At 36.6% G+C, this 27,569-nt stretch overlaps 1 protein-coding gene across 20 annotated transcripts in view; it reads right to left on the minus strand.

The window, feature by feature from the left end:
- The window catches only part of nrxn3a (neurexin 3a), a 285,254-nt gene that overhangs the window by 249,518 nt on the left and 8,167 nt on the right, over window positions 1-27,569 (minus strand). For 16 of the 20 annotated variants that reach the window (XR_014603917.1, XR_014603918.1, XR_014603919.1 and 13 more), the window contains exons 3-5: window positions 25,425-25,442; window positions 24,783-24,812; window positions 24,550-24,561 (exon numbers count right to left, since the gene is read on the minus strand). The exons of 1 other annotated variant lie outside the window; for it this stretch is intronic. Coding sequence is in view for 14 of the 19 variants with exons in the window: in XM_084096199.1 (XP_083952325.1) it covers window positions 24,550-24,561; window positions 24,783-24,812; window positions 25,425-25,442 (60 nt within the window). In the remaining 5 variants the exon portion in view is untranslated. The remainder of the gene's footprint in view (window positions 1-24,549; window positions 24,562-24,782; window positions 24,813-25,424; window positions 25,443-27,569) is intronic. 3 more of the 20 variants (XR_014603916.1, XM_084096195.1, XM_084096200.1) reach the window with 1 other exon arrangement.

The raw sequence follows: 27,569 nt of genomic DNA on the forward strand, positions 1-27,569 counted from the left end.
TACAGACAATTTGAAAAGTTCACTATGCTCAAAAGTGTGTGGCCATTTAAATTGTTTAATGCCATTGTGCACTTTTACTTGTACTGGGTACATTTTGCGACTATCTCAAGGAATAATTCACCAGAAAATAAAAGTTATGTCATTATTTACTCATCGTCATTTTGTACCTGAGGAATGTTCTGGCTAGGGTTATTAATCGAAAATCGATTCCAATAAACCTGCTGCAGTCTGTCTCATTAACATTAATCAAAGAACAAAAGAAAAAGAAAATTACTCACTGATATTGACTGAATAACTTTGGCAAATAAGGATTAATCTATATTTTATTAATAAAAAAGAAAACTATGCAATGTTATTTTGCATTTGATTACAATTTCATTTGTATTTTTTGTGCTATTGCTATTTGTTCTTATGTTATTACTGTTTACTCAACCCTCTAAAGACAGACTTAACCTGGAGTCGCCATTGGCTTGTGATTTTTATTTTAGTTTTACATGGAATGCAACAATGCAAATGAAAAAATTCTACATACATATAATATATATATATATATATTAGTGATGCACCGAAATGAAAATTCTGGGCCGAAACCATGCGCTTGAATGTTTAAATAGGCAAAGCTAAAAAAAAACGTGCAAATGATAAAGTTTCATAACGATGCAGCACTGGCCCAATCGGGACAGTGACAGTTCTATCAACTCTTGGACATCGGTCAGTCCTGTTGAGCCCTGCATTTAGATCTAGCTCGTCATTTCTCTTTACACGTAAAACATGTAAAACTTAACTTTACTCTTTACACTTTTACATGTAAAAGCCTCTCGATGGAGATGGAAGCGATGGAGGGTTCTCTCAGCAGGCAATTCAATTATATCTGTGCTAAACTTTTTGCCGCTAACTCAATCACAGGCGACTGAAATCGTACAATTCACAAGCCATTGGCTAATTAAAGACATTTTTTAGTCGCCTACGCCTAGCGTGTAATTTGGTCGCATACGCAAGTGATTTATTTGCATTGTAGAGGGCATTGTACTTGTTTTTATTCGTGCATTTGATTTGTGCATATTCTGTAAGCATTACGTTAAAAAATTTTGGGCCTGTAAGTTCTTTTTATGATTTTGAAAGAAGCCTTTTATGCACATCATAGCAGCATTTATTGGATGTAAAAACCGTAATATTGAGAAATATTATTGCAAATTATAATAACTATTTCTACGATGGCTAAGCAATTTTCAGCATCATTACTCCAGTCTTCAGTATTACAATCTTTCAGAAATCATTCTAATGTGCTGATTTGGTGCTCAAGAAACCCTTCTTATTATCATTGTTAAAAAAAGTTCATATTTGCTTAATATTTTTGTAAAAACTGATTAAAAAAAATTTCAGGATTCTTAGATTTTTGTACGTCTTCACTGTCATTTTTTATTTTTTTATTTTTTTTATTTAAGGCATCCATGCTAGATTAAAGTATCAATTAAAGCATAAAAAAAAAAACGGTAGTGTAATCAAATCTGGTAACCCAGATGGCTGTAATGTCTCAAATTTATATATGCTAAAGCAGAATGTGAGAGCTAAGGTAGAAGGTAAGACGTGGACGTGAGTAAACTATGGAATAAATTACATTTTAGGTGATCTACATTTTTTAAATTTTACTAATATTTTATTTGTGGTCTAAAACTACCATTATATTAATTAAGTAGCATTATATTAATACAAATGAAACCAAATGAACATCAAACTATCGGGTCAGAGACAATCACATGATTTAGCTTATGCTACACTCAATGACCTTGAGATTTCACATTCAATCTCCATTATCAAAGGGACGCAATGTCCAAATTCTTCAATATTTAGATGAAGAAAATCTTGCAGCTGCACAGTTCGACAGAAGTCTCAAAAGGGGAAAGAAAATCAGAGGTGGAGGATTGGAATCTCCCAGCGGAGCTGCAGTCAAAGTTGCAGTGAAGTGCAGATGCAGCTCTTTTGTTTATCTGAGTCTTTTCAGCTGTCACAGACACAAAGGAACAGCTTCAGCGGCAAAGTGACTGTCAGAAATCGAGTAAAACAAAAGGAGTGATGTTTTTCTCTCTCATATTCTCTCTCTCCAGTCCATTCCCAGCTAAGTTTTCTCATAGCCTTATCTCACATTGCTAACACAGTTACTGCATTCAACAAAGTGTTTCTTTGCAAAATAAAACCAAATTGGAAAATCTCTGTTTTGTTACTTCACGATTTCAAGCTTTATGAATAATAATCTGAATGAAAACAAAAGAGGAAAGAAAAGAAAAAGGCTTATTTAATACACAAAATGTGTAAAACACATTATAAGGAACGCTTTCCATTGCAATGATGTCGTTCAAGAATCACATTTACCACTGCCTTGCTTTTCTAAGGGCCTGTTTACACCTGGTCACTTCAGCTTTCCCAGCTAAGAAAAGAACAGGTGTAAATGCCCTCCGAGGCGGATTTAAATCCAATCGCTCAAACCACTTCAGGAGGCAATTTGAGACGCATTCCAGACGAAATTGGACAAGTATAAATGTGTCTGGTTGTTGAAATTACATATACAAATTTTACTCCTCCTAAAATGTACAAAAAATAAATAAACGTGAGAGTGCGTTAAAGGCTATGTTGTGGCCAGATATGACAGCGCTACTGCAACACGCATCGCCGCAGACGAGTAGCCGAGAATCTCTTACGCTCACTGCTGCAAATGAAACTGAAAGCTCAAAACACAATCATCTGAAAGTATTGAGACTAAATGATCTTACCAGTGCTGATCGCCGCTCTTTCTCCTATTGCAGCCTCTGATCTCGAAATGAGCTGATGATAAATAAAATGCAGCGCATATCTATTGCTTTTGTTTATGTGTACTGCATATACAGTGCTATGCATAAGTTTAGACACCCATGCTAAAGTTGACTAAAAAGAGGAATAAAAAATAATCTTTTGGAAATAGAACTTAATGCCTTAATTAAAAAAATTAGGAAAAATCCAACCTTTAAGGACTGAATGAATAATGTATCGTAAATAAATAAATGTTCTTCCTTAAAATACAGGGTGCATAAGTCTGGACACCCCTATGTTAAATTCCCCACATCATCACATAGCCTTCACCATACCTAGAGATTGGCATGGTTTTATTTCAGTTAGCCTAATAGGTTTGATTTGCATTGAGAGATGATCTTATGGAAAGTACTCCATGCCAATCTCTAGGTATGGTGTAGGCTATGTGATGATGTGGGGCTATTTTAATTCCAAAGGCCAAGGGAACTTTATCAGGATGCATAGTATCCTGGATCCATGAAGTAACTGGCCTTTAAAAATAAAAATATGCCTGCCTCTATGGGAATTTAACATAGGGGTGTCCAGACTTATGCACCCTGTATTTTAAGGAAGAACATTTATTTATTTACGATACATTATTCATTCACAAAGAAAATTGGTGTCCTTAAAGGTTGGATTTTTCCTAATTTTTTTAATTAAGGCATTAAGTTCAATTTCCAAAAGATGATTTTTTTATTCCTCTTTTTAGTCAACTTTAGCATGGGTGTCTAAACTTATGCGGGAATTAAAAATTGGATTTGTATCCATTTTGCAGAGACACATTTATGTTGCCACGTGTAAATGGAACGGTTTTACCAAACCAAACAGCTATTTGATCAGTAAAAACACAAAAAGTGACCAGGTGTAAGAAGGCCCTAAATGAGACAGTGGCGACACGGTATTTGTCAAGCAATCCATAGCTTTTATCAACTGTGGTGCTGTTTTTGCTGAGCGTAAAACTAAAATGTAACTCTCAAGGGCAACTTTGGAATGATAATAGGCTTATGGAAAGCTTCACTTTCAAAAAAGCTTCAGGTTCATTTTCAAGGTACTGTAATCTGAGCTTTCAAAAAGTCATTGCTGTTTTCCCTGAACAAACTCAATGAGTTAAGGTCCTGCGAGGCACAAGCGGCGGAAAAATCAAATATTAGCTAATCAACAAAACTTGCTACACAAACGCCTATGATTCCACTCATTAGCCCCACAAGGCATCGCTCTCTCTTCTCCTCCTTCCGTTTCCTCGCTTCAAAGACAATCTCCTGGAGAAAGCAGTCAACAGCAGAAAGAACACAAAACGTTTAGTGTAATGTGTTTTTGAAATCTCCCTTTAATATGTTAATCTCTAATTCACTAACATGTGTTCTGTGTAGTGTACTATAGTGGCAGAAAAAAAAAAATGAAATGAAAATAACACTGAATGCATTAAGGGCAAAGATAGAAGCTGTGAACCATAGCTATACAAATACACTGCCAGATACATTTCCATTCTCATCAAGAGTAAAATCCAATGTAGCACATGCAGACAACAAAACCTCCCAACTCAAATGAACACAGACACACACATTTATTCATTCATTTACAGTAATAGTGCCACATTTGGGTGAATGTTCTGACCAAATGGGTTTCATTTACTTTATGGATTAGGCTACAACTTAATAAAAGATAAAATATGTATAGCCTTTTGCGGATATGAAGAAATAAATATAAAAAAGGTGAGTTCATTATTATTATTATTATTATTATGTAAAATAATTCTATAAAAAAAATCTTAACAATATTAAACATTAAACACACACACACACACATTTATATAAACATTATACATATTTTTATAGGTCTAATGTTTCACATCAATGTATGTATGTACTGTATGTATAAGTTACAGTGATCTGTTCATAAGATAAAATATTTAATCAAGGATCAATATTTATACTTCAGATTATTTAATATAACAATTTCAGTTTCAATGTTTCGGATGGATGACAACAGTCAGTCATGTCAATATAGGAATGGACAGAAGATCAAACAGAAAGAGAAAAGGATGTAGTCTGTTTCTTTTCTCATTTCTCCCATGACTGGAGCACACTGTGCTGTCTGAGGCTGATTACAGTAATTGGCTGAACCTTTATATGACGTCTTGGACCCCCAAAAATGACAGGGGCCTCTTCCGCCCTCAATTTCAAAGTGCTAAACACGGCCTACAATTACTCTCGTCTGGATGGGAGCAGGGTACTGATTAGTGGGCATAATTGGGTTAATTTTCTCTCAGTACATGTGCTTGAATTGACTTGCTATATACAAACAGCCTGAGGCAGATTGTACAGCTGTCTGGACTGGACGTGTAGAGCAAACAAAATCTGAACATCGATAACACCTTGTGTATATCTAGATTAGTAACATATAATAGTAACAGTGGAATGTGTTAAAATGCAATAGATGTAGTCAATAAAACTAAAAATGATGTTTAGGGGACTATAAACAGTATTAACTTCACAACTACTCTTTCACAAAGATTTACAGATAATGAATTTTGCACTCATGCAGACAAAGCATCACCAAAATGAACTGACTCAAAGAGCACAGTTTTGTGTCAGTGGGCATGTGGTGGGGGGTTAAACAAAAGAGGATTATCCCAAACCAATTCACTGAAATCATCAAAATCATCTCTCCATGAAATCGCAAGAGACTCAGGCCGTGCAATTGGTAGAAGCCCCATCCTTTCAGGACAAATTATGAGGAAGAGTGAAGAGGGCCTGATAATCTGTCCTTGGGGGCACCAGACACTCTACTACAGCACTATTGTTCTTGAGTTCAGCACCACGGAGAGCTCTCAGCCAATCAGATGAGAAAGAGTGCTAACCAATCATAACCTGTGTATGTCTCTACAAAATTGTCTTCTGACTGTGTGAGCAGTGCTTTTAAAATAAAACACATCCCTAGTGCTTTACGCATGTCAGTTTTTTGTGTATTCTGAGATACATTTGAAGCTGGGGACTTATTTGTCACCACTGAACTAGAATTATCGAAACAATTAATATCCCTAAGGTTTTTGCATACTTAAACTGAAGGAATAATTTAAAAATAAAAAATTCCATAAAAGTAATATATTGCATCTTTCTGGCCAGTCAAAAAGGATGACGCCAGAACACATCTGCCATTCTGATAACATTAGTATGAGTAACAAATATTTTTTAAAAATAACTATTGTGTGTGTGTGTGTGTGTGTGTGAGAGAGAGAGAGATTGTGTGTGCGTGTGTGTGTGTGTGAGAGAGAGAGAGAGAGAGTGTGTGTGAGAGAGATAGAGAGTGTGTGTGTGTGTGTGTGTGTGTGTGTGTGTGTGTGTGTGTGTGTGTGTGTGTGTGTGTGTGTGTGTGTAAAACTAATATACTTTTTAATACATGCACATTAGAAAATAGCATAAAAACACAACCTGCTCAACAAAGTAAAATTTAAACAAACTTGGAAGCACAAGTGCTTCCATTTCAGTGCTGTGTAACTGCATATTAATATTCTTTGTTAAAGCAGAGCTGTTAAGAAATGTTTCCCCTGAGGGAAGCTTTTCCACTGTGAAGAATCAGGCAAAAAAAAAAAAAAAAGAAGTTATTTCAAACAGTGAAGCTATCTGGAGAAAATGGTGGCGCCATTTTGTTTGGCAAACCTAATTGAAAGCCGGAGGCAGGATAGGAGCTTCTGGTACAACCGTGGTAAATATATATATAGAGGGCAGAAGGCTCAAAATATTCATTATTACTGTTTCTTTACTGATTTGCATCAATACTTTACTAGAATAGAATAGAATAGAATAGAATAGAATAGAATAGAATAGAATAGGTCATATTCTCAAACACAAATTTCTTAAGAACAAGTGATTTTAAAGAAAAAAAAATCCTGTTTTCTATGAAAAATCTATTGGGGATTGGTGGGGAATGTAAAAGATATAAAAGACATCAAGATTGCCTCTGTAACAAATTATCAATGCCCTTTACCAGTTCCCTAAAGGGGTGGCATTCGTCCCAGAATGCACTGCACCCTGCAGTTTCAGACTCAATCTCATAGTAGAGGAAAAAATATAACAAGGACACTCTGTGATAGAGCAAATATAGGAATCAAACACACACTTGTAGACTTGTAGTGTCATCTGACGGTACAACTGGTATTTCTGTCATGCTGGACTGCAGCTACAACCCATTATGCATTGCATGTTTACCTCTTCCAATATAATCTAAGCACCAATGACTTATGAGTCAGTCAGGGATCCCACACTCTATGAGAATCTCTCTATCCGATAACAGACAGAAACATTTCCGTAATTAAACTATGATGGGAATTATTACAAGGAATAATTGATGCTGATTAAAATAAAAGGGTCACACATATTCTCACCTTGCATAACATGCAATCAGATACGTCACTCTCACTGGGTTCAAAATCCATATAGGCCATTCTGCTATCTTGATAATTGTGCTTTTGGAAACAAAATCATTTTCCTGTATTAATGAGGTCACTTTAAAAAATGAAATAAAATAAGTAATTTAGACATTTTAAGTTTAAGTTTAGTGAACACATGTACTTAGTGGATGAAATGTAGTAGATTCAACTTTACAGTGACAACAAATACATGTATAAAAGTTTTTCATAGCTTAAGCTTAAAAATATGTCAAGACCATTTACTAAAATATGCACATTTATGCAATGTGTCTGCATACACAAACCAAAGCCCATGAGCTAATGTAATTTTGATCACTCTTCATCTTATCAATTAGTAAAAATAGCTAAGCAAATGAAATGCATAAAAATCAGTACAATAACACAGCTGAGTGTGCGTGGGAAGCAGCCGGTGCTGTTCATTTCCAGTTGATTTATTCCCCAAGGGGCACATCTACTATCTCTTTCTGGTTCTATCACAAACAAACCACAGTGAAATCTGAAAGTGAACGCAAGGTTTGCTTGTTGAGATGTGAACGAGCACATTTAAGGTAAATCTAAGGTTTGGTCTAAAACAGGGTCAGTTCCAAACTAACTTCAAATGAAATAATTGAGGCACCTTTGGGAACATGATGGGTAGATAGGTGAGGTAAAATATTTCCATGAGTACAGTATTTGTCTTTTTTATTATTCAAATATAACATTTATAAACTAACATGATGATGATCACAGACAAAATGCATGTTTTAATAAAACTAGCTAAAATGATTTTTTTAATTTATTTTTTTACAAAATTGTTTTCCCCATTTGTTTTATAACATTTCCAAACTGGCATGATGATCAGACAAAATGCATGTTTTGATCATTTATTTTTATTTATTTTTCTAATAAACCTGCACAAAGAGGACCTAGACTCTTCCCTAAAAGTGAGAAAGAAAAAAAAAATACATTAAATAAGAAATTCAGCTGCAAGAGAGAGAGGGTGCAGATGCTCATGGCCCAGGCCCAGGCACAAGAAAGATGAATGATGGGACCTAAATGAAATGTCACTCCCAGTAATGGGAAAAGTCTAAGCCGGAATGCAGGTCACTTAAATTGCAAAAGATACACTTAAGCGCTTTTGCCACAGGCGCAATAGAGTTGACAAAACTGTTAATATTAGCTGGCTGCTAAAAATAGAAATGAGGAAGAATAAACACTTTGGCATAGCTAACCAAGCCCTGAATCATTCAGTGTGTGGTGCTAAGTGCTTGGTGCCCATACGGATACACTTAGTCCTGGCTATGGATACATGCTATAGTTCTGGAGTTATTCAACATTTATTAACATCAAGTTATTCTTCTAGTTGAAGTGTTACAGTCATAAGAGCTACTATCGTTCTTTGATAATACCTCTCTACAGATAAAGCGTTGTCGGGATAATTCCGGTTTGCGTGGCTACGCGGAAGCGATAAAAATTTCTGTATTATAAATTTTAAAGGCCAGACAAGTAGTTTGTTGAGGGTTGGTTTGTAGGGAAGGACTACCTGCGCGTATATATTCACGCCTGCGCACATATTCAAACGCGCATACCTACAGACTGAACTCGTAATACGCATGTGCACGCCATCAGCGTTCTCACGGGTCTGCGTTTTTGAAGTTTGCGTAGAAAGAACTTAAAGGCTGTGTTGCAGGGTTAATTTTTCAACGAATTTGTGCAATTTACTTGTTGGTAATAAACATTTAAACTGTTATCCATTGTATTTTATGTTGTTGGGTATCACAAAACGGAATATAATACGAAAAAGTAGGTACTGTCTTACAGCGGTTTGCAATTCTCCTTTCCACCACAATGCATTGCATTACGTCACGTTGGGGAGAGAATTTAATAAAGCCCGCCTTGAGAGCATTGAGAGTGACTAGAGAGACGAGTAACTTAGTAGACGAGACGAGAGTATTCAGATAGCGCAGATTATAGATAAATACATAGACATAGATAGACAGACAGACAGATATAGATAGATAGATAGGCTAGTATAGAGAGAGATAGGCAGACAGCCAGATAGCATAACGTTAGCATAGATAGCTAGCAGCTAGTTAGATAAATATATAGAAATATATAGTAGGTAGATTGACAATAGTGAACTACTGTGTTTGTGCTGAGTGTAAAAACTCTGGATGCTGAGTGAGGCACGTCACATCTGGTCGCTGGGTGAGCTCCTCGACCAGCGACAAAACGCACTCACTTCCCTACACAGCACAAGCTTTCTAACGCAGTTTCCATGGGACGGCACCGGCGCCCACACAAGCACCTGTCAAACACATCGACAGACACGCGGCGGCTACGTTTGCAACAACATTTTCACCGGAGGAAGAGATAAACGCTAAGAAACGCCCATATAGCTAGCATGATGCCTTCTATTTCTAGATGACAAAGACAAAGTTTACCAGTACTACGTCTACAACACTATAACAAAGGTTAGCGGTACTTATCTGAACTAACGTCATGATCACTTCTACTAGATATAAAGAAAACGTTGATTTTTCACTCGGTGCTATTCAATGACAGTAAAAAAAAATAATAAAAAAAGTGCCGTTAGTGCACTGCTGCTCGTAGACTATTTTGTAGACTAGCTCCAGTGCTCATTGCTGCGTTGCTAAATGAACTCACCAGGACACTTCACCAACTCTCCACTCATTCTCCTCGGACCATGCATTTAATTATTAAGTATTTACGACATTGTGGTGGCGTTCAATTGCGTTTAACTCGTAAATACGATCTATACGAGACGACTTGAACGCACCATAATACTAGGCTGAGGCTACCTTTCCTCCACTTCTCCCCAACGTGACGTCATCACCGAATTGGGTAAAAAAAAAACGTTAATACCAAAAACGTAAAAAACTGGTCTTTAAGACCATTTTTATGACATTTTAAAAATTATATACATATCTTGAGTGATTTATGTACCCATTAATCGACAGTGGTGGTTAACCTGCAACATGGACTTTAAGAGTTTTCTGTTAAAACGGTGTTGTGTTAGCGGCCCCTAAGTTAATAACTAATGATCGTTGTGACGGAAGTGAATCAATCAAAACTAACTTTAGCTGGACAATAACTTCATTCTAGAGCTGCTATAAAGCCAAAACAATCTCTGTTACTTTAATTTCCTATTATCAATGTAAAGCCGCTTTGGAACAATCTACATTGTTAAAAGCGCTATATAAATGAAGATGACTTGACTTGACTTGATATTTTTCAGGCTTCTTAACACCCCTCTTCTTGATGCTAATGTCCATTTGGGACACAATTGGCTCTCTCTTTTCATGTCAGGTTATTAAACCAATGTGTCCTTAGTTTCTTCGGGCCGAACGGTTCTAAGAACAGTAAGGAATTTCCACCTGAGCCTGGTACGGCACGTTTACAAGCCGTTCTCGGCCTGGAATTCTCGGCACGGTTAGCTAACGGTTGGGTTATTTGTCATACTGCAGAGCCTCTGCCCCTTTGTGCTCTCTGTCATTGGCAGACGTGAAGAATGACACCTTAAACTCACCAAATGTTGTATGAATGTGGAAATAACACCTCTGAAGTATTCATTATTTTAAGCTTCGAAATGTTCCCCAAACTCTCACTATTCACTGACACTAGTGTGTAACAATCTGCTGTAAGTGCAACATCAGAATGTCAGCTACATATCCTAATGTGCAAGAAACCAAACTTAAAAGGATTCTTTCTTTAGAAAGGGAGAATTAAATGCCACATACAGAATATCAACATAGAGAAAGTATAACTCGTATATGCCATACCTAGGAGGATTTCTAATTCTCACCAAAGCTGAAAAGAAAAAGTTTTTAGCTAAGATTAAAAGTAGGAGTGTAAAATGTATCAGCATATCAGGAAATGACACATGACTTCACAACTCGATCGTGTCACATTTCAAGTTTCAAATTAAATATTTTCCTGCTAAAACAAGCGATTCCTTTTCTTCTGTGTTTGCATAAGGTCAACATGAAATCAAAATGGACTCCATTTACTCCATTTAAGCATTGAGGTTGATTTTTGACCTTTAGTCTTCTCTAAAAGTGGGTGCCGGCAATCTTTCAAGGTGACTGCAAACTAGAATTCAAGTCTGGATTCGATAAGGGACGGAATGTCTACATTTCACAAGCCGATGGTAGACACTCGAGTCCCATCCTATATTTTTTTTCTCATTGAGTATTCTGTTTCACCTGGAAATGTTCAACATTATAAAAGTAAAATAAGCTGTAAAATGCTGTTTCATGTTGATTGTGTACGCAGTAGGCAACGAATAGGACGAAAGCTACACATTTCCCTCAACATACATGGTGCGCCACCCTAAACTTGGGGAAACACTCCTACTTACCAGCTGTGTCAATGAGAAAGAGATGCTAATTCAATTTGTCAAAAACAAAAAGCTTTGTTTTTGGGAGACTTTGGGAGATTTGGGCTAAAACTAGGGGTGTGACGGATAGTTGAACACCGTCATTACAATTCTATAACCGCCAAAACCGTGTTATTAAAATATTTTTTACAAACATTTTTTAGCATAGAGAATGTTTCAATACTAATTAAAAACAATTGTTAACAGTCCGTGTTATTAATGGTCTACATTGTTTCCAACTGTATTTGATTCTTTGCCAAGTACCCCCTGACCGACCGCCAATCATTTGAGATAGAAATAAAAGCTATGATATAGTGATGTGCCATCATTATGAGATTTATTAAACAAATGAAAAACATTTGCAATAATAAACATTAGCAATGAACATTTGCAATCGGGAGACATGGTTTTTACCACTTAATGAAGTTTTGTTTTATAAATCGTCAGACATGATTTTTACCACTTCATTAAGTTTTGCTTTGTAGAAAGCCTTTCTTTAAAGCGAATTTCGTTTTGTACAAATTGTATCTTAATTTTAATAAATGTTTCATCAACCAATTGCATGTATTTAATAAATAAATATAGGAGACAATAATAATAACTGTGACATGAAGGCTCCGATGCGCCGCGTTCACTTGCATTGTGAAGTTGAACTAGAGCGCATCTCATCGTAAATGAATGAAACTCAGCGTAGGCCTATGCCTCATACATTAGCATTAAATATCTTTGCTGCTGCATCCTTTCTAGAACAGACAAGGGCTTTCTGGCGGCTCGCATCAGCAGAGCATTACATCGTCCATAGACCGCAAAACAATAAGCGGATGGCAGGCGGGTGCGGCTTTGAAATCTGGTCAAAAAACATTGGTGCGGATGATGAGTTTTGTGATGCGGTTGCTTATGAACTAATACCCCATCCGCGTATCTCTATTGATAACAACATTGAACACTACACAAATATTCATTTTATTCAAACTAAGTTGTCCTATAACAGACGAACCCCCCCCGATGACGGTTATGTTACGAACCGTCACATTTGACTCACGTCATAACCGTCATCACCAATTCTGAAACCGGCACACCCCTAGCTAAAACATCACACAAAAATAGAAAATCATAATTTGCATTGATTTAACCTTTTCCATTTGGTTAAAATGACTGAAAGAGATTAAAGGGATAGTTCACCCAAAAATAAAAATTCTGTCATTATTTACTAACCCTCAAACTGCCCCCATTGACTTCCATAATATTTGTTTCCATACTATGGAAGTCAATAGGGCCCATCAACTCTTTAATTACCCATGCTCTTCAAAATATCTTCTTTTGTGTTCAGCAGGAGAAATAAATTCATACAGTTTTGGAACAACTTTAGGACCAAGTAAATAATGACAGAATTTTAATTTTTAAAGTGAACAGAATAATTATTTATTTTAGTCACTGCAGTAAACTAGTCTGCCATCAGAATGGATTTCAGGTAAAGAGCTGCTCTTGCAGTGGAGCTAACATTGCTCTGAATATTTTATTCAATACAGTCAACTTACCCAAAATAGCAAACAGTCTCATACCAAAGGTCGGCTATGTTAAATTCATAAGCCATGTTGGATGCCAGTGGGTGTAAACAGAGGAAGTCCTCATTCAGCGTAATGCTCCTGGCACATACGAGCAAGACTTGCAAAACCCTGGCAGCAAAGTTGACACATGAGCACATGATGACATCCAAACAACAGCATGTGATTAGCCCAGAAGCATGAATGTCTGGTGGTCTCGCTCTCAGCTGTGTTACCCATCACTCCCACAGCACTAAGATGGGGGGGAAAGTGACAGGCGAAATGGTAATCAAAGCAGTGACCTCTTGACAAGAAGTCCACACCTTCACCATGAAGCTGCCAGCTTTTCCCGACAGGCCAGATCAAAGATGTGTCCATGTAAATGTGTGTATGTTTGTGTCAGATCTGATGTGTCTAGTATGTAGACATTGTTTGTGACACACAAAATCAGTTCACTCGAAAACCAATGTACTACAAGAAAAGAATATCAATACAGCAGACAGAATGTCATAATCTGATGTGTCACTGTCTTATTTCTATTCTAAGCCAATCACGGTACAAGCATCTCATGCACGGATCTGCATATCACATAAAACCAAAATGTCATGCAGAGGAACACCGAAAAGCGTTCACGCACGCATCATATCAGAGCGGATTTCCCTGCGTGTGGAGCGAACCCACTCGTGCAGTCTGAGCGTACCATGTTTAATCTGGGACATGAAAGGGCACAGCACAACCTTTGAAGTCTTTCATTTCCTAAATCGAGCTTTCTGAGAGATGAAGACCCACAGTGTCTATTAAAAAAAGGAATACCCGTACCTTTTCTCTCCCTTTGCTTTTTGTGATGGTGAATGGTGGATCTAAAGACCTTAAAACATTAACCGCCCTCTCAAAGGAATGGTGGTGCTTGTGTCATTTTGGATTTCTAACACCGGAAACAGTGGCTTAAGCTGTAGCTAAAAATAAAAATGCTTGAGCTAAATGCTTTTTAACATCTGTAAGTGTTTCTCAACTACTGAAATGCTTTTATTAAAGTCACCATGAAATCAAAACAGATCCCTATTACTTTTTCAATAAACATTCCTGGTCTTACTGGCTCTAAAACCAAATGTGTTTGTGTTCATAATCTTCCATCAAACCGTAACATGTTTTTTCTCTGAAACAACGTTCCTTTGTGGCTGACATCACCAGACCCTTATTTTTCAACCCCCTCCAAACACCTGTCATATTCCCAGAGAACATTTCTTGATTGCCCTTTTTCAAATGAAATGAAATGAAAATTAAATCTTTATACACATTATAAATAAATATATAAAACATATCATGGTTTCCACAAAAATATTAAGAACTACAATGTCTTCAATTTCATAATATTAAGAAATGTTTCTTGAGCACGAAATTAGCTCAAATTCAGCTTTGCCATCATAGAATAAATTATTTTGTAATTATAATAATATTTTAAAATGATACATTTTCTACTGTATTTTTGATTTAATAAATGCAGCCTTGGTGAGAATAAGAGACTTCTTCAAAAAACTTCAAAAATTCATTCTATTAAGATAAATGAAAATTATTATTTTAATCACTGAGGCTTACAGACTAGGCTATTCATTAGTATTGTAATGTACTGTAGATCTACTGGTGTCTGGCTATGTTTTCTAAACACAACAGATGTGTGCACCAGATAAATTATGTTCTGTCCTCTACTATTGACTTTGCCTGAGGTAAAACTGTGTTTTGGGCCAATGGGAATTCTCAACTGATTTACGGAAACTACTGATTATATCATAACACTATTAAAGGAACAGCATTTAATTTTTTTTTTTTTTTGTCTCCGCTGACATATTTGCATGGAAATTTACTGGATGTCTTGTGAAACATCAGCAGAAGACAACTTGATCTAGCAGTGACTTACATAATAAAACAGTTAAGTTCTAAATTGAGCACTTAGGAACACAGTAATTGCCCTCTGATGAAATATTGCTTGCTTTGAAAACAGACAATCATCCTTCATTATTGTTTTGCCTGGCTCTTGCAGGCAGGGCATCTCATCTGGCTTGAGGTCACAAACTCTATGTTTCACAGCAAGGCCAGATCAGGTGACTATCTCAGGCTTCCAAAGCACTGAGGGGGGGTTACTCACACCAAACACGGGCACGACACCGACACCGGTTACTTTCGGCGTGTGTGCTCTAGGAGAGAGAAGAGCAGGAAAGAAAAGATGTGCAGCGTTTAACCAAAAGCACAGGTCAGAGTGTCCACAACAAGGGCAGGATCCTGTCTCACAAACACACAATTACAGTGATGCCAGGCCTTAAAGGGATAGTTCACCCAAAAATGAAAGTTAGCCCATGATTTACTCACCCTGAAGCCATCCTAGGTGTATATGACATTGCTTTTTCAGACGAATACAATCGGAGTTATATGAAAAAAAAATGCCCTGGCTCTTCCAAGCTTGATAATGGGAGTGAATGGCTGTATGTCTTTGGAAGTCCATAAAAGCGCATCTATCCATGATAAAAGTGCTGCACACTAATAAAGGCCTTCTGAAGTGAAGCGATGTGTTCGTGTAAGAAAAATATCCATATTTAAAACTTTATCGACTAAAATAACTAGCTTCCGGCAGACGGCCGTACGCATCGATTTACGCCAAAAGAGTTGAACTTGAAGTTGAACACTTGAACTTCATGCGTATGGCCGTCTGCCAGAAGCTAGTTATTTTAGTCGATAATGTTTTAAATATGGATATTTTTCTTACACGAACGCAGCGCTTCACTTCAGGAGGCCTTTAATTAACACCTGGAGACGCGTGGAGCACTTTTATCATGGATAGATGCACTTTGATGGACTTCCAAAGACATACAGCCATTCACTCCCATTTTCAAGCTTGGAAGTGCCAGGACATTTTTTAATAAAACATAAAAAACAAATCTTTTTTGTGAGATTTTCTAAATATTAGATTTATCAGTGTTATTAAATTAGTGTTTTTAACCACTTTAAGTGAGTGTTAGATGATGGCTAAAACAATCTAAATGTAAATGCATGCACATCATCCTATAAATATATATAATATTTTATATAATGTAAATAAATTATATTACAAAATAATACAAGTATAGAAACAGTATATTGTGCATCCATAAGGGAAATTAAAATTAAAATGTTAATCAAAAATGAATAAATTAAAACCTCTACAGGTTCAAGCCTTATTCTCTGCTTTTTTTTAGTGCCTGTAAAAATACCTGCTGTCGAGCATGTGCTCGGTGAAGTCTAGGTTGTGTGTGTGTGTGTGTGTGTACACTTAACAGGTTCTCAAGTCCAGGCCAGGGCTGACCTGCTTCCTCATGGCCCTTTGCCCAGGCAAGACTCATGAATTTTTCACAACGCACACAATTCAAACGGTGCTCAGCACATACACACACTGCAGGTTAGCCAGACCAGGGTAAAAAGTGGGTCAGAATCTGCCATCCACCAAGAGATTCCTCAGGCAGTCATCATGATCAGGTGTTGTGCTGTGTAGAAAGTAGTTTGTGCGTGTTATTAGGCCTACATTTTGTTTTGTTTTTTGAAAATAGCACATTAGAAAACAGTGCTTTTTGTGTTCAATTTCTCACTGTATATGCTCTAAATTATACAGATAATGAATGAATGAGAAAACATTTTTGCTGTATTTTCAAGACTTCCACACCCATTTCCAAGTCAAACATCAAGTGGCATTTATCTTGCCCTTCTCAAGCAGGGCGTTTGAAGCTGAATGGAATGAAGCATAATTCTCAAAGCTATTCTTAGACCTTAAGTGTGTCCACACATTGTGAGAAATGCCTACATGCAAGTCTTCATTAAGAAGGTTGATATTATGAAAGCAGAAGTCAGTACTGTGACGCACTGTTTAATCCCGTATGCGGATTATAACAGGGAAAGAAAATTAGGGTTAGGGCTGCATGAGCTAGTATAAGATTTCCACTGATGCACGAAAGTGTCCGCTTTAGTTAGACTTAGCCAAGACCAGGGAAAACAAGAGGCCAAGCACCATGCTAACACACCATCCTAAAGAAACAGCTTGAGAGGGGTTACTATGGCAACAAAGTTCTGCTTGAGAGGGGTATTGATTACTAGCAGGTGTAGGTTATCTCACACATATAACGCACACATTTACACATTTAGTAATCTAAATGAGAACATGGCGTTCTGTTGTTTTCATACAAACTAATAATTAATATAGACTATCAAAATGATAGTCTTTTAGGAGGCAGTATAACTACTTTGCTTAACTTGTTCCTCCAAGCTGCTCACTAGGATTTGTTTGGAACAAAGCTAATTTTATATGTTCTAGCAAAACTTTTCACCCCTGAAGAGATGAAAAACAAACTCCTATAAACAATTCCTATAAACTACATTAATGGTATCCTACTGACTGTATTCTAATTCCATATTTATTTATAACAGCAATCCTCTTAATAAACTTTAAATAAAGATGCTTACTGTGTCCAGCATGTACACAAGACTACCTGAAAGACTGTACAAACAACTCTGATCTCAGATAACTCTCAATCAATGATGGTTAATAGTGCTAAATATGCTTGTTTCATGCTTGACGCAATTAAAGAGTGATTGTGGGAATGAAAGTCCTTTGCTGTCTCCAAGTATACAAAGTAATGAGGATCAATAGGTGCACTGCTGGACACCAGATGTTAATTTCTGCCCACTTCTAACAACACATTTACAGCTTGGCACTGTATGAGCTCTGTGCAGATCCAGATATCTACGGAGACTTACATATAAACTCTCATTATCCCAAAACAGATTTTATCATGGCTGATTAACAATATATATTGTCTTGACCCTTGTAACTGAGAGATCTCCAAAAAAACAAAAAAAAAACAGTATGTGTAGAATAAATGCATTGTGCTATTTAAGATATTTTTATATTTGCCTTACAACCAACTAAATTTGGGATATTAAATATTTCATCAAAAAACATACATTTCAAAATATCAAAGAAAACATGCTGAAAAAATCTATAAGCTTATGTGTAAAATAAATAAGGTTACATCTTTCCATTTTTTGTTCTATAGAAACTAGAACTCCATTACATTTGGCCCATCTTATTTTTGTCAGTGTCATAAAGACAAGTTGTGTCATTTCTGAATCAATTTCCATTACTGAAACATGACATTTTCAAATGACAAATAACAGACCAATGCCATTCACTCTCATGTAAAAAAAATAATAAAAAAAAATCTTTTATTATTGCCTGAAGAGCAACATTTTCAAAAAGATGTAACCGAGTGATTGAGATGTCTCAAAAAAGCTTGAGAGGTAATATCTTAAAATGAGATAAGGTACCACACTAAACACTCCGTTCACTCTGAAAATAGCTGGAAAGAAAAGACTATCATATGAAATTTAACAAATCGAAGTACACTGGCCTGGACTGATTCATGCATTCACTTCTGCTAATTCTGTTCTCCATTCCACCCTGTCTGTGATGCAAAACAGAGAGGTTAAATCTTACTAATTGAAGTGGCCACCAAGTTTCGTAACATTCCGATGAAGCTGTGATTTTTTTTAATTCAAAACAGAAAGTTTTTTGGTCAGAAATGACCGAAGAGCACCTGAGGGTTAAAATAAGCAGTGCTTTTTGCAAATGTGCCTTCTACTTCTGCATGTATGATGAGATCGGCCAAAAATATCTTGCATCCATAAGCCAGAATATAGCACGCAAACAAATTTAAAATTTAAGCAATAAGCCATACAAGGTTGTGCACTGCATTGACTTTACCACAGGTAAGGGACTGGTAAGTGAAATGGAGTGCTAAAAACCCCTTAAAAATAGTAAAATCACTGTAACACACAGTCCAGAATGGTTTTTGTCCAAGATTAAATTTATAACAGGACACAAATAAGTAATAATGTAAATATTTATATAATTATTCATTTTTATAAGTAAAAAAGTCAAATAATAAATTTAGAACTTGCTTTTACAACAAACATGCAAACCCCTAATCTGCAAACCAGCTTGTGAGACTGGCTTTTAACCCACAGAATCTGTGTTCATCTGATTGATTACTTGGTATTCTTTTCATTATGTCATGATTACCCATTTCAGCAAATAATTAACAGTTTTTTTGTTCACCGGGAAACATCCGAGCTGGTCTGTCACGATTTGAGTGGTCGCCTTGTTCTCTTGTTTTGTCAGGGACAAAGGACCGCCACAAGCCAGTTGAATGTGAGGACAATAATCACATTTAGCCATAATCAAATGGCACTTGTTCCCTCTAGGGACCAGAAAGGAAATCGTTGTGTACAGTAGCTTAATATGTCAGGTGTGACTCAGGGAAATTGGAGGCAATTATTGCCATAACTGCATTCAGATGGGTGGACTCTGGGGGTTGGAGTAAGGCTTCATTTTTTGTTTGTTTGTGTGTGTGTGTGTATGTGTGTATCTGGTGTGATTGATGTTCTTTTCGGTGTTACCATGAAAAGAGCTTTTGGGGTTTCCAAATAGAGGGCTGTGGGGAGGGGGACGATGAGTTCTGTTGTCTCGGTTACAGCGTGTGGAGAGGGGGGAAATCACAGAGGGGGAGGTGATGAGGCTATTCTGTTTGAGGGCACCCTGTGTGGCTGGTCCTGATTACACAAGAGAAGCCATCGCTCTCTGATCAGCAGACAGTCAGCAAGGTGGCTCAATCAGGCTTACCTAAGAGCTCTTCCTGCACTGATGAGACCTGAGGGGTCTTCAGTGAATGACATTTAAAAAAACAAAAAAAAACAATACAAATTATGGACAACATGAAATGCATAACACAGCTCTGAAAGTAAAATCCGACTGTCATGTTTCCGAACATATTTGAACCTAAAAGATGATTCATGCATTTGTATCTCTCCCACAAAAACACATTCAGTATTTGCTTGAAGACAACACTCTAACCTACTATTACTAAGAAGGCAATCATGATCCATTTTAAATTAACATTTAGGCTGCGTTTGTGCAATTAAAAAGGAGAGTAAACTGCAGATCAATGGAAGGGGAATTCTGGTTAAACAGGTTTGTTCTGAGTGCCAGAGAGACAAAGTGACCGAGGGATTAGTAGAGCAAATGGAATTACAGGCCTCCCAAACATGTGATAAGGATTTCATTATCTGGCTCTCACACACACCATGTGTCACCTCACTGTCAGGAAGGCCTGCCTTCAGATGTGTGGTAACGGAGAACGGTGTCATAAAAACACTCCACTCAGAGGAAAAGGGTGCATGGCAGAGCCCTTTGTACAGCAGCAAACAAGGTGTAAATGTGAGAAATCACAATAGGATTCTTCATTTCAAATGCGGTCAGAGAAGTTCCTTTGGTCTGGACAGGAAAGCTTCAGTTTAGTTTAGAACGGAAACGTAAAAGAGCATTAATGATGTAAAGTCTGAAATGGAAAAAAAAGAAAGAAAACTAAAGAAAAAGAAAGAAAGAAAAATAAAAGAAAAAGCAAGAATTACTATGCTAGATAAGAAAAAAATGAGGTTTAAAAAAATAATAAAATCCTGAGAAAAGAAAAGAAAAGAAAAGAAAAGAAAAGAAAAGAAAAGAAAAGAAAAGAAAAGAAAAAACAATTTTTATTTATTTTTTATTATTTATTTTTTTGGAGAGAGCTGAGCTGATCAGTCCCTACTTTCTCAAGGTTAGGAAGCTGGGTACATAATGGAATCAAATCTGATTAGATAATTAGCATAGCATTTGCATAATGGCACTTCAATTCATTACCTTGCATGCGAGTTCATCAGCATAGCGTGAGCTACAGTGTTTCCACTCCCCTCTGTCCTGTAACAAAGCTCAGACTCTCCATTGCCATCCAAAAAGGTCAACTCATTTTCTGCCTCCTGTACCAACTAATATCTATCAAAGACTTGCACACTTACGGAATGACTTCAGCAATCTCTGGGTGGTCTGGAGCAGAGCCACAGTAACCAATCTGACCGCTGTGCAAAGCAGGCAATATTTGCAGACTTGTGTTGATTTACGTTCATTAAAATGAATATTTTTGCAAATGATTTAAGATAGTAAAGAGGAACAGGTGAAACACACTGCATTGTGTGAGGGGTATTATGACAAAAAAACACAAGAAATATCAATTAGAATATCCATTTACTAAAAATCTAGTGAAAATCTCTCAGCTCAGACAAAGCAAAGACAAGTAAAATCATACTATCATTAGCCATGCACATGAAAGTAAAATCCCAGTTATCTCAATGGAAAGAGACTTGTGCTACAGCCTCCTGTTTTTCAGATTAGAAACGTCTGAAACAAAGTTGATGGCTTAATGATAGCTCCATAAATGAGAACTCCATTATGTCTAAGCTATAAAAAAATGGACACTTCTCCTTTTGAGATCTCAACAAAATCACAACATATCACAAATATGCACTCAATAAATACTTGCATACTAGCATACATTATATGCTATGCGATCCACATTATTTTTTACATAATTCAATGAGACATAAATGAGACATTTCAATGAGACATAAATGAGAACTCTCACACCTCTCCTCTACAGCTTCAGAAGAGATCTTAATAAATGTCAAAAACTGTGCTCAAATTTTCCAAGATAAGTCTGTTTCAATACTCCCTCAAATATTTCTCATCACACTTTTTTTTAGACCAAATGATCTAATCTTAACATTCATGTGCGTTTTATAGTTCAGTACTTTATTTGTCTAGTTGTAGAATTCATAGACAAAGCTGATACTTCAAATAGATATAAATGAGAACTCGGTTATGCTTTAGTATTTTTACCAGTATTAGAAGTGGATTGCTATTTTCACAATACACTGGCTCAAACTTATTGCATTTATAAAACAGTACCGCATAATAAAAATACTTAGTGCATTTCATTTGTTGTTTAATATAAACACAACAAAGTATATTGATTTGAATGATTAATAGTGATTAAAGCTGTCATGAAATGAAAATTTCAATTCACCAATCTATTTTCATCATTTCTTTTTCAAATGCATGTTAGCTTATATACAACAAAATGTTCCTCTGGGAAAATAAAGTTACATCACAGATAAACTAACAGACGGAAATAAAGAGAAGACTCAAAAACAATGACAGACAGGAAGTCCCTAAAGACCCTTCTTCATCTTTGTCCTCTGACTTTCTGTTGTTTTCTGACATATGCCTGTGCCAGAGAGGAGAACAGTGTGCAGACTGATATGATTGACTTCAGACGGGTGCCGAGGAATGGCGTCCGAGTGCCCTGAGATACGCAGACATGAGCGACAAGCCCTGGGCTACCCAAAAACAGCTGCTGCCTCTCACTTCCTTCCTCTACGATACTGCAGACACAACACTGTCAAACATTACAAAGCGCTACAATTAAGAATCTTCCTGAGGTTTAACTGCAAGAGGTTTCTGAGGAAATTATAAAAAAAGAAAAAAAAAGAAAAGAGGAACATTCCGAGATTCACGAGCAGTACAAACTCGCTCGGCGGTGACAGGTGAAAGAGATGCGGCGATGGAAACAAATGCAGATAAATAAACATTTCGTAGTATCGTTCGGCACAGCCGAGAAGCAAATGGGCTCCTAAATGGAAGCCCTTGTCATCTTAACTTGGGCGTACAGCCAGGCTGATTTGTAATAATGTCCCCCTGTCTAGCAGAGGGATTTAACGCAAGGAGGTAGCAGGAGAGACAGTGTCGGAGACAGCGCTACAATACAACTGCTTTTGATGCGACGCAGGCAAATACGTGCTAATGCATCTGACTGGCTATATACTGTATTGTCTGTCTGCCTGGTTCTTGCTGACTGGGCTCTGACTTAGCACTAAAATTGGGTTGAGGGAAGAAACTAGGTTGGCAAAAGGAATTGCAGCATATGCCTGGATTCATTTTAGTTCATATCAGCATTCATGCAATAAAGACAACACCCTTTATACTGTACTATGCATTTCTAATGTCCAATGACAGGTGTTTTCACCTGCAAATTTAGCATTCCCTATAGTGATCCCAAAAAGTGTTAATTCACATTTATTAATTTAGCAGACACTTTTATCTAAAGAGACTTACAAATTAGAAATATTACAAACAATTTGTCCTAACGCCAACAAAATTCATAGTATACAATGCCAGGTTAAAAAAAATATAAAGAAATAAAGAAGACAAAGCAGTGTGCATCATCAACGTCATATGTTTTGTCTCTTTACTTTTGCTACCAAAACTTAACATACACAGAATGTATTTGTGTCTGTGACATGAAAAATCGAAAACTTTTTCCATTCCTCATGGCAATCAAGCAGGTTCCGTTCTGCAAATTAGACTTTTACAATTACTTTCATACCAACTGTGAACTATTATGAAGTGTGAATTTTGATTATTTTGTCTGCTCGACAAATCAATTAGATCTGCATTCACCCAAAAATGCTACTGTAACCAATCAATGTATTAGAAATGTAATGTTTTGAAGCTGAAAAAAAGTCTTGCATTTAGCCTATTATGTTTTCATAATTGACCACTGCAATTGATCAATCCTTAAAGAAGCATACTCAGGTTTTCACACGTGCTGCTCCAATAAAACAAACCTACTCTGCAGCTAAATGTCCTCATGTCCACACCGAAATCTCTATTGTGAAAACTCTGAAAGCAGACAGAAACATCCAGCAAATCACCCTAAACACAGGAAACACAACAAGTCAATTAAAATGTCCTGCAAAAAAAAAAAAAATCCAGTGCAATCCAGGCCTATTCTATTTGAAGAATTAAGTTATTTGTCCCCTCCGAGACATGCTGAAATATTGGTTTGGGTGAGACAAAGGGATGACATGTGGCTCAACAGCGTTCCACAGGCATGCTCAGCCCAGCAGCAAGTCAGGGCTAAATCGAGCCCATCTACAAACCTCACTAGAGAAGCCAGCTATGAAATGACATGACAACGCACATGCACTGCCAGAATGAAATATCACAGTTCTTTTCTTCCTCTTTATTTCTTTATTTCCAAAAAAACACAAAGCGGAAGTCATTGTGGCACCTGACTGAACACAAGCACAACACTTCTCAAAATTCCACATGAAAGATCCAAACCACAACAAAAACTGACATATTAAGCATTATTCATGGTCTCGAGCAAGATAAACTAAGCATTTTTAGCAGCTGATACAAATATCTATTGGTTATAAGAGCACCAGGGAGGTAGACTCTACAGTTCAGACCACTCAGGCTGCAGTCAGAATACCTTTGGTGTATTTGCCTTCAATTAACTCTCATTTAATTATACTCTTGTTTCAGTCACCCATGGTGAGCAGCTATTAGCAAAAAAAAGAACTGATAACAAGGATGTAAACACAAGAGAGCACAACTTGAGGTAAAAAAAAAAACGGGTCTGTACCTTTGCCCTTGGCTTGAGAAAGGAGACGAAAGGCAACAAAGAGATGGAGAGTATCCACAGAAGGAAAGCATGGAGAGATACGAAGAAACGGTCAAAGATCAGTCCACATCTATGCATTCAAGGTTCAGAATAACAGTTTAGCTCATTCAATGCACAGCAATTCAGTCAATTCAGGCATGCAACATATAAGCAAATCACAACAGAGTGAATAACAGTGAAAGGGTGTGGCATACCTTGATCCGCCATCATCATGTGTGCAAAACCTTTGAGGAACAGAGAGAGTCACAGAAAGAGAAGAACATCTTTAGGTATGTAGAGCATACAGTGACCTCACATCTTGGCGGAAGAAAAAAGGTTTTGACTTTGATCTTGTTAAAGTGGTAATTAGTAGTAGTATGAAGTATTATTTTATTTATTTTATCTAATGTGACAGCTAAATTGTTTTAGGTTGTAAAGGGGAATATTTTGTGAATATTGTGGATTGCTATTTTCACATAAGTTATTTGTCCCCTGCATTTTATTTGTTGTTCAATATAAACATGGCAAAGTATATCGAATTTAATGATTAATGTAGTGATTAAAGTCATCATCTACTTTAAATGCATGGTATCTTAATTTTAAAACATTTGTTTTCTTTTTGATAACCATAAAAATGGAAGGGAATATCTGTCTCTACTACGGTTTCATTGCGTCTTTAAGTAGGCTATTTTTCATTATGGTAACTTTACTGGGAACACAGCAATAATTTTAAGCATATTTGAAAATTTCTACGTTTGTTACTATACATTTGAATACTGTTTGCACTGTGCATCAATAATGCTTTCACTGCCTGTAAAAGACAATTCAATACAACTTAAAGGATATTATCAACTCACCTGGGATGCTGTTGGCCTCTGATGGTGTTGCAGCAAAGAAGCCACAATGGAAAAAAGAAAAAAGAGAAGAGAGACATTGCAGCCATTAGAGCCCACTCATATTATCTTTGCATGAAAACTATCATGCAAACTCTGACACACCTGCCAGCATGCACCGAGCAGACATCTGCCCTGTGCATGTACACAGAAACCCTTAAATGCCCCTTGCATTCATCCATCCATCCACCCTCTCTTCTCCCTGGGAAATGAGGAGGAGGGGGGGGGGATCAGATCTATGGTGTATGAAACACCATGACACATCAACATCTAAGAGGTCTAGTCCATCTTCCATGTCTTACACACACTCCCAAAACCCACATCCACGCCTGGGCCATAAATCCAAACAGGCAACGGGACCTGTTCCCTTTAGAGAGGGTTGTGGATTTATGAGACGCTGATGTTTGTCTAAAGCACTGTTCCATACTCAGAGCCCACATTTACTCTCATTGTAGACACACACTCTCTCTCTCTTTGTCACAGGCCGCCTTTAGCACTGAAGCACTGGGCTGACTCATTTCATTATTGCACTCTGGCCGTCTCCCAAACCAAAGGGCATCCAACACTGATAAACGGGTATTGCAATGCTCTGTGTGATGAAAAACAGCTAATCTAAGATTTTTCTAATCTGTTCAGGCAATAGGGATGGTTCATGATAATCCGAACATCCAACTACTCGATAGTGAGGTCAGCGATTTTTGAAAGCTTTGATATTTTTAGCAGTGGTGCTTTTTATTGTGCTGTGCTTTAGCTGTTAGACACGGTAAAACCCTTCTAAAACACAGCCATTGTGTAGCATTTATGCTTTTAAATGTAATGTGACTATTAAAAGTATTAAATTAAATGTGACTATTAATTTGACTATTTAAAAAAATATGCACATGGCAGGATGCTCAAATATATATATATTTTTTATATATGTTAATTTTATTTAAAATAATATAACAACATATGTAGACATTTTAACTATAACTAGGTATATATTTTAAAATACTGTTTTATTTATTATTATTTAGCTTTTCGCTAACTCTGAGATTATTACAATGAATAATTTCATATGATTCTAAAGAATTATATTTTTAGTACTAGGCACAGCCAGGCAAAAGAACCAACGTATCTGTTGCCAGTGCACACAAACTGCAGCTAATACAGGAAATTAAGGGGAACCTGATGGGGTCTGCCTCCATTAAATGCTTTTAGTGCAGAGTAATTACAGCTACATTAGACATGCATTTAGTCCTGTATGTGTTGATGTCTGTACTGACTCAAAATGCAATATGTCATCTCTCATGGTCACTCATTTTAGGGACACGTTCCAATATGTGTAAGCGTGTCTGTCTGCCGTGCTTGTTAAAGGCTGGTACAGAACATTAAGTCCTCTGATGAGATGCATTAACCTGGTGGGGAAAGTATTAGGATGTGATTTGAGAGCAGAGAATGCAGAGTTAGGCTACACTCAGCATGTGAGTGCCATGGTGACTTGATTGATGTGTTCAGCTCTTGAATTGACCTGTACTGAAGTTCTGATGTCTGGCTGGAATACAATCGTCTGCATGCACTGTCAGCCTTCTACGATGACCTAGTTTCTCAGAAACAGTGGTGAGACAAAAATTGATGTATAGTTGTGGCACATCAACAAGTGAATGATTAGTTTAATCTGGATTTACACCAAATTGTCATGATTAATTCAATGATGGTCAAATAAATGATAAATAAAATTAATATATTAAATTAACTATAATCCAAAAATTTTGCGAAAAAAGTGAAAATGTCCTTCAATTACTTCAAAAACAGTTAGCCTATAGTATACCTCTCACACACAACAAACACCACTATTTAAACATAATTTCTGGTGGGAGGGGAATTAAAATAGATGTATAAATATAAAATAAATTAATTAAAATAAATATTTAGAGTCTTTACCGGTGTTGGGTAAGTTACTCTAAAAAGTAATTGATTACTAGTTAGGCTACTAATTACATAGTCACATATCAAACTTGACCAGTTTAACAATTCAAGGATAGACATGAAACTGATCTTAAAATTCTTTCAAACTAATAATATAAAATCACATTGCTCTTGAACTTGGAAGGTTACATTAAAAAAACA

This window comes from Abramis brama, assembly GCF_963993115.1.
Source record: "Abramis brama genome assembly, chromosome: 21".
Taxonomy (NCBI): domain Eukaryota; kingdom Metazoa; phylum Chordata; class Actinopteri; order Cypriniformes; family Leuciscidae; genus Abramis; species Abramis brama.